The sequence below is a fragment of the Sinocyclocheilus rhinocerous genome, unplaced genomic scaffold, assembly GCF_001515625.1.
Source record: "Sinocyclocheilus rhinocerous isolate Xijiao unplaced genomic scaffold, SAMN03320098_v1.1 scaffold2584, whole genome shotgun sequence".
NCBI lineage: Eukaryota > Metazoa > Chordata > Actinopteri > Cypriniformes > Cyprinidae > Sinocyclocheilus > Sinocyclocheilus rhinocerous.
In genome coordinates, this window is record NW_015652145.1 from 702,742 (window position 1) to 711,708 (window position 8,967).

At 38.6% G+C, this 8,967-nt stretch overlaps 1 protein-coding gene across 1 annotated transcript in view; it reads right to left on the minus strand.

Moving 5' to 3' along the window:
* Positions 1-8,967, minus strand: part of LOC107713732 (diacylglycerol kinase eta-like) — an 89,566-nt gene that overhangs the window by 54,959 nt on the left and 25,640 nt on the right. Inside the window, exons 3-5 of the mRNA XM_016519339.1 lie at positions 8,558-8,668; positions 8,004-8,150; positions 5,784-5,865 (exon numbers count right to left, since the gene is read on the minus strand). Coding sequence (XP_016374825.1) covers positions 5,784-5,865; positions 8,004-8,150; positions 8,558-8,668 — 340 coding nt within the window. The remainder of the gene's footprint in view (positions 1-5,783; positions 5,866-8,003; positions 8,151-8,557; positions 8,669-8,967) is intronic.

Consider the following 8,967-nt stretch of genomic DNA (forward strand, 5'->3'; position numbering starts at 1 on the left):
GGGGGTGGTCTCATTCGAAAGCGGGCCTCTAGACGTACACTCGATTTGCATTCGAGAGGGTTCTTCGAGTTGAAGGGATCCCCCGAATTTGGTGCGGATTCGTTACGGAGAGTCGTTATATTTCAATGGTTTTCCATAGACTTAAGCTTTAAAGCGTTTCATCCAGGTCGCCAGTAGCAAACAATGGAGCGCGCTCTGCTGGACAAACTAAGTAATTACACCATTTCATGCATTTTATCTGCGTAATATGTTCTGTAAAAAAAAATTTCATATCGGCGGCATATTCGCCAATACCGATATATCGGCGACAGGCTCATATCGGCCGATAATATCGGCAAAATGATATATCGGTCGGGCTCTATTTATTACACTATTTAAATAGTCAAATAGAGACATTTCTTAACTTTTGCTGATTTTGCTGATTGGTTTAAACAAATATCAAGATCCCTTCAATCTGTTCTGTGCACTCTGATGTTTTTGATCACATGAGTGCTTTCTACATAAACACCCCCTATGAAGCATGCCAGTTTGGGATCAGGAACCAGAAAACAACCTGAAACCAGCCTAATTATATGGGGTTTCCAGTTAAAAAAATTGACTAGTTGTTCAGCCAAACCCCCAAATAGTTGATTTTTTTAAAATATATATAATTTGCACATTGCTACTCTGCAGGACTGTTTGTTTGTGTATGTTTGTGGCCAAGTTACGTAGTAACTGTCAGTCAATGGAAATGTAGGTTGGAGAACCAGCAAAACCACCAAATTGAGAACCAGCACCATTTTGGTAGAAACTGGTCAAAGAAGTGGCACTTGAAAAAGCAGCAGTGAGGTAAAGAATGGCTCTCAGACCAATGAGATAGTCCCCATTGACTGAGGGGGCTGACTGTTGTCTGGGGAAAGTGAAGCCGTTCCAGTTCAATACTCAGGAAAGGGCAGTGGAGACACAGAGACTTCTAAGAGAGCATCCGTGTGAGACAAATGCTGCTTTATTTAATGTCTGACCTAATCAATGACACTGTAGAACATTCTAGAGTCAATAGATCAAACCTTCATTGGAGCTCTGGGAGAAAACACCACTGGATTTGATGAAAAGCTCCTCATGGTCAGCAAGATATCAATGCCAGCTAATTATTATTATTATTTTTTATTTTTTTTGGTGCTATAAAATAATTTCAAAACCACAAACCCAGTGCTAAATGAATGAATAATACATTATTATTAATTTATTAATTATCATTTGTATTATTTTTAATAGCATTTTTTTGTCAGGCAATGTAAATATATTATTTAACTAATATGACAGTAGTACATTTGGTTACAGCAAAAATAATTTTAAATGTCAGATAAGGTAGGGATATCTCTTTAAGGTAACAGTTACAATAGTTAAGGTTACAATAATTAAAAAAAAAATAATCCTAAAAGGATTAAATGAAAATCCTCCTAGATTACACTAAGAAATTAAACAAAATCCTACTGATGAAATGTCCTTATTTTATCTATACACATAGATATAATACAGTTCTATGTATATACAGTACACAATTAATACTTTTTTTCAGCATTTTGAATTAAAGCTGTTCTTTTAACTTTTTTTATTCATCAAAATTGGATCACGGTTTTCATGAAAATATGAAGCAGCACAACTGTTTTCAACATTGATAATAATAAATGCAGCAAACCAGAATATTAAAGTGATTTCTGAAGGATCATGTGACACTGAAGACTGGAGTAATGATGCTGAAAATTCAGCTTTGCATCACGGGAATAAATTACATGTTAAAATATACCAATATAAAAACAGTTCTTTTAAATTGTAATAATATTTCGCAATATTACAGTTTTACTGTATTTTTCATCAAATACACACAGCCTTGGTGAGCATAAGACACTTCTTCCAAAAACAACAACAAAAAATAAATAAATAATAATAATAATAATAACAACAATGGAAAAAAAAAAAAAACTTTCCCAAACCTTTGAATAACAGCAGTATATATATATATATATATATATATACAGTATTGTCAGCTAAGGTAATCCATCATTAATAAAGGAAAACTGTGTGGCATAGTATTTAGCTGTCTGATCCCTGTTACACGTTAGAAGCACCTGCTCCATCAAGGTTAACTACAGTCAATACAGAATCCATTATCTCTGTCAGTTTGCAGTGTTTTCATACCACAGGAAAGATATACTACATTTAATTAAAGCGCTCCCTCTACGTACCCCTTGAAGTCTACATTATTTCACATTAGTGAGCCGGCGGATTCCCTCTGGACAAAACTGATTATTATTTCATTAGATCTAACTCGTTCTATTTATGGACTTTAATCTCAGGCGTGTCAGGCCCATTTTTCTTACGAAAGATCATTAGTGGCGAATCAACAATGTCATTTTATAATAATATTTACAATATCAATTTGCTTTTATCTTGTAGATTTCATTATCATTGTTCCTGTATTGATCTGGTGTGCTGTACCTGACTTTATAAGATTATTCATCATTAAATAAGCTACATTAGTCAGAACATCACGGATAAAGTGTCTCACACTGATTTAACTGTTAACAAAGGACTGTCAAAATGATACTGACAGAGTATTCTGCTTTGTCTTTTTAAAACAGCTCAATGTCCTGCGGTGTGACAAACTAAATTCCATCTAGAACTTTTTAAACACTATTTTCATTATTAGGCTACATAGAACAATACATAGAGACTACATGAACACTTCTAGAAAGTATGTGGAAAAGACTTTTAAAATTAAAAATACATAATCAAAATTAAATATTAAAAATATTAAATTAAATTAAAAGAAAATTTTCACACTACCATTTAAAATACACTGTAAAAATGTTATAAATTCCAGGAGTATGTTTTAAAATAAAATACTGTTTTAGTATTTTTACTTCAACATGTTGTGTTTAATTCAGTGTGTTTACTAGAGTGAAAATAGTTTCAAACGAAATCCTACATCATTATTGTATTGAAGGAAAAAAGTTGATTAAAAATGGACCTAAGATACAGACTTTCCCCTTATACGTTCATGCAAATTTTAACCTAAAATCTGATTTTAAAAATTCCGTTCAAGTTTTGCGTCAAGTACGCACATGCAAACATACAGAAAATGACAACTCATTTAAATGCTGCACTGAAGCTTCTTGCAATTCCATACCATCTCACGATACGAGATGCATCAGTCTGCGCCATCAAAACTAAGCAGCATAAATACAAAATAACAAATCCATTTGTGTGCAGCTCCTTAAAAGCTCTAGCCGGTGCCAATAGAGGATAATGGAATCTTTCTCTCGAGAGCTGGCGATGAAAAGCACTTGCTGCTGGAAGCTTTGCCTCGCTCACGTGTACCTCAAGGTGCAGCGTCCTGCCTTTCCTCTTACATGCTCAGAAACCCAAGCAGGCAATGTCTCACAGAGAGCTCAGACAGAATCTAAAGACAAGTTTCCATTCTGGTAGCGAGCAGAACCCAGATGTCATGCGACACTGTTAGACACACACTCATCGGGATACAGTATTCATGCACATGCCGTGCGTGTGTGTGTGTGTGTGTGTAGTGCACTCACCAGCGATCCGCTCTCAACTGCACTGCTGCTTCTGTGAGCTGATGCCTGTGAGTGTGTTTGTTAAGCCTGGTTTCTCCCGCTTGCTCTCGCCCTCCCCAACCGCTGCAGAGCCCTCCACCGCTCAAGGAACAGCCCACCGGAGACACATGCAATGTCACATGCACCGCCACACTGAGCGCTTCCACATGGCGCAACACACAAGCACAAATTTCGATGGACGAATAAAGAACAATTCCTGCATACCAAGTGGCCGTCTTAAAGACGTTGCATGTGTTTATGCTGAATGCTGCTCTCCATTACAACTCCTTCCGGACCGCTGGCCAAGTCAAGCAGAAGCAAGCCATAATATAATATAATATAATATAATAAGCCAAGCAGTGCTATCCATATAAATTTTATAGCTTTATTTTATATCAATCTGGGACTATTTTTATTTCTACTACAGAATTCTAGAAGACACATCTGTCGTTACTTCAGGAAAACATTACAGAGAACTCAATTAAGTTTCCTGTGACATAAAAGAGCAACCTCTGAGCAATATAATTCTCCTGTGGGTAAACCTTCAAGAGCCTCAGGAGGACCATTAACCAGCACAGAACAAACTCCCTCAAAGTGAAGTGTGTCATTTCTGCACGACAGTGTCAGTGGGATCACAGAAATCTGCGCAACACACAAGCACAAATTTCGATGGACGAATAAAGAACAATTCCTGCATACCAAGTGGCCGTCTTAAAGACGTTGCATGTGTTTATGCTGAATGCTGCTCTCCATTACAACTCCTTCCGGACCGCTGGCCAAGTCAAGCAGAAGCAAGCCATTAAGGAGAGCAGGCTAGCGTTCACCTCTTCACCTCTTCCCATCATCCCTCATCACTCGCTGTGCCTCTGTCCTCCAGTATCTTTCACTCGCTCTCCGTTTTTGACCGCAGCCCTTCACCGGGAGGTGTTTGTGAGTGACATCACTCTGAGGATTTCCTTTTGTTCCGCAGACAGATCACTTCTCTCCCTCTCTCTCTCTTTCTCTCTCTCTCTCAGAAACGCACAGTGCTGTGAGCTATTTTTAGTAACAGAAAAAAACACAGCACGACTACAAAGCAGTAGGTTGCTACACTGAGAAAAATACAGCAAAAATGGAGCCCAAAGTGGCTGCGGATTATGAAAAGGTGCCTGCTGTGGAAAAGAAAATCACAAGGGAAATCCATTTTGTCTGGATAGATTCTCCTAGAGTACAATGAGGCAAATGGAGACTTTAGCTCATGTCTACTGCTTTTCAGGGTATTCTCTGGAGCATAAAACCCAGTAATCTCTCAATAATGCCACAAACTCAGATTTGTGCTCAAGATATTGTACAAGAAATCTGCTATCAAAAGTCCTAATATTAACTCAAATTATTCCAAGAACAAATGATCCAAGCTATACTATCCATATTAATTTAATAGATAATACCCTTTCTTTGTTAATAACTGTCTAATTTGCAACTATTTTTATTTCTCCCAAAGAAATTCAGGAAAAATAAATAAAAAATAAAATAAAATTAAATTAAATTAAATTAAATATCAGAAGGGAAAAAGCATTTGTTGAAGGAGGCGGAGTGTAGCAACTACCTCAGAGCACGTGCATTACACACGCGTCCACACGGTTATCTCCCTTCACCCGGCCCACTGTTAAACAATATGCCAGCGATCAAATCATCCAAAGCATGCTCAGTGGAGCACTAACATCTCTGCTGCTAAGAATAACCCCTCGTTCTCCTCGGAGCTTTCTTGGTCCTCCGTTGTTTCTTTTTATAGCCGTGCCTGCAGTTTTTAGAAGAACACGACCACAGTCGCTGCTCCTCGGCCCGTTTGATCTCAGCTGACGACACTTGTTTACTTGCTCACAAACACATGTTATACCATGGAAAAACACAACAATATGTGCTGTTATCCAACTGAATTAAATAGCAAAACGACAGTGGAGGCAAGTAATGTAATCGGTGAAAGACTGAACACCATGTAACACCGTTAACACCTTCTACTAGGCAGTGTCGGGACAAAAATGACACACTTCACCAGGACACTTGTGGAATTGACTGACTTGTTGCTATGAGAAATGCATGATCCTGTAGGATCTAGTCAATAGTCAATATCACACATCTAATATGCTATCAATTTGTGGTATAGTGTGGATATACACCGGTGTTGACATAAAGCATGGAAAAGGTTGCTTACCGTGAAACTGTTGTTGACATTCTTTGTGCTTGATTCGGCAACACTGGCATCTGAAAGATCCACCTCGTCGAAAATAAGAGACTGTGAACAGGAGAAGAAAGAGGAGAACAGTAAACACTGACGATCACTGCACCGCAACCGATTTAGCTTACTTTGATAAACAAACATCTTATGCACAGTGATACTGAAATGACACGGAAATGAGCTTATCGAGCTACTCCTTATCCTATGCACTACCATGCGTGTGTGCTATATGAGTTTAAGATGGATCGCAGACAGCTGGGTGTGTTATGACCTCCTCCATCAGCGCAGAGAGCAGGAACCGAAGGCCTGAGATAATAATAACGCCACACACCACCCTCAGCAACCAGTGAAAAAACTCAGGAAAGCCAGGATGTTAGAAACTACTGTTGACTAACATTTGTCAAGGAAGTAACAATGTCATTTTCTGCAGTCATAATTAGGGCTGGGGAGTTTGAGCAAACATATTATTTCATATTATATTATGTGAAGGAAATGAAAATGTATATCATCATGAAAATGTAATGTACTGTTTAATTTCGTTTACTGTTTTTAGATAATAAAGGCGCTTCATCTCATTGGATTATTTTCTCTTTATAGTTGGAATTTGATGGACGCAAAGCAAATGATTATTCATTTCAAAAACAGCTTTAAATTATGTAAAGCTGAATTTTCAGCATCATTATTCCAAAAATCATTCTAATATATTACGACATCAAACAGTTGTGCTGCTAAATATTTTCATAGAAACAGTGATGCATTTTTCCAGGATTATTTGATGAATGAAGAAGTTAAAAAGAACATCATTTACTGGAAATATAAATCTTTTGTAACATAATAAATGTTGTAGTTACTGTAACTTCTGACCAATTTAATGCATCCTTGCTGAATAAAAGTATTAATTTCCTTAAAAAATATTACTGACTTTTACAACTGACATTTTTAACATAATGTTTTTACTATCACTTTTGATGTATTTAATGGGCCCTTGCTGAACAATTAAATTTTTTTTTTTTTTTTTTTAAACAATACAATGAATCATCCATTCATAAATACAGTATCATTACTTTTTAGGGAAGTTTTACCATATGATATTTTAAACTACGTCATAAAAAGATCCAATTATTAAATATTTCACATAGTCATGAGAGTCTCGTCATCTGTCCTCTGTATCATATCACCTTCATGTAAAAAACTGCATATTTCTGCATTTTTCATATATTCATCATATTTTAATAAAACCACTTCACTTTTTTGTGATCCAGACTAAATAAATAAATCTATCTATACGTGTGTATGTGTGTGTGTGTGTGCATTTGTGTGTGTGTGTGTGTGTGTGTGCTACATGGTATATACTGTCATACCACCCAGCCCTATGCATAATCAGGTTAATCAATGTATGAACTCCAAAAAGAGATATGCATTTAAAGGATAAAATAAGTATTTCCTGGTTTCCTGAGACCTTTCCATCAAGTTTCAGCTTCAATCAGTGAAGGCCCAGTGTTTGGGTGGTGATTGGCAGATATTTGAGTAAATGATGGTTGTATACTTAGGCAGTGTAAACAGCTCTACTGCATGAAGTGCAGGCCTCGGAGTCCGTCACAGACCCGGGTGCCATGCCAATGCAAACAAAAACCCCTTGTCTGAGCACAGCAGTGCGATCAGCCACCTCGTTTCTGCCTGTGAGGTCTGTGTCGTAACTCCCAGCTCTCTGCCGCCATGCCACTCCATGTCATTCAGGAGCTATGCAGAAAGTGCTAGCTTGCATCATGGCAGCTGCATAGCTATGAACTGGCGATTTTTTGGACTACATTTTAAGCATCCACACTTTCTCTCCTGATTCAGATCAGATCACAGACCCAACGCCTGAATGCCATCCGTAACCACAGGAAGTGCAGCTGAATGGGCAGAGAACATACGAATGGAAGCGAACACACTCAATACAAGGTTCTTGGGTAAAACATCTCCCTTCAGACACAGACAAAGACATACAAGCCACGTCTCCGGGACTCTCCACCCTCCTCTTTAGATGCCTAAACAAACAAGCAGACGCGGAAATGACGTGATGCCGCTTCGGTTGTGCCGCAGCCCAATGAGGAAAACGGGCATCCTGAACAATGCCAGCAGGGTGATGGGCGGTCAGCAATGTCATTGATGAAGGCTAGATAGATAAAGAGGGGGTCGCTGCTGTTGCTGACCCGAATCGCCACCAAGCCTTCCTCCGATCCACTGGCGCCAAGAGCGGGCGGCGGATGTCGGGCCCCGGTCCAGCAGACGGAAAGCACCCTCCAGCACACGCGGCTACGAGAGACCCGATACTGCCAGCGGGCCAAAACGCCACCCGCCTGCCATAGTGCAACCACACACACACAGTGACATTAAAGGCATGGCAGAAGGTGCTATGCAAGTGCCCATGTGCAGCTCTTCAGCCCCTCTCAGCACAGGCATGCCCAGTAAATCCTGGGACGAACCACGGTCAGGCAAAATTTACTACCCCCTTACCTTAGATCACTCAGTGGGTCTTACAGGGGGATTATTGTAGGGGGGGGGGGTTACTGTACACTGTAAAAAATGTTAGCATCGTTATAAAAAATGTTTTTGAACACAACAACTGGATTTTCTTTATCAGTAATTAAATAAAATGAAAAAGTGCAATGGTTTACTGTTTTTAAGGCAGCAATTAAAGGTTTGAAATTTTTTACAGTGTAGCATCAGGATATCAGTATCTGGATATAATTAAAGAATAACTCACCTTGGCATCCTTGGCATAGTATAGCGTCCGTCCCCGCAATTTGAAATAACGCTTTTTCCAACGCTGGAACGAGCTTGTCTGTTTCAGAAGCAGCCCTTCCTTCACGCTCGTCTGCAGAAAGACAGATAAAAAGTCAGGAACCATTTAAGCACTCAGCACAAAATCACTAGTTGTGATGAATAGATTGGCTCTGTACATGTTTTATTGTTCCAAAGCTAAGACACCTCATTTTGGGATAAAGTCTAAGGTAGCATTATATCCACACAGTATCTTCAATGCCAGAATGCTCAGTAAAAAAAAAAAAAAAAAAAAAAATTTTAGAGAAATTTCATACAGAAAACTTCTCAAGTTATTCCAGTGTAGGAGCCTCAAGTACAATCACAATCTGAATTGTGTATCTACCGTACACT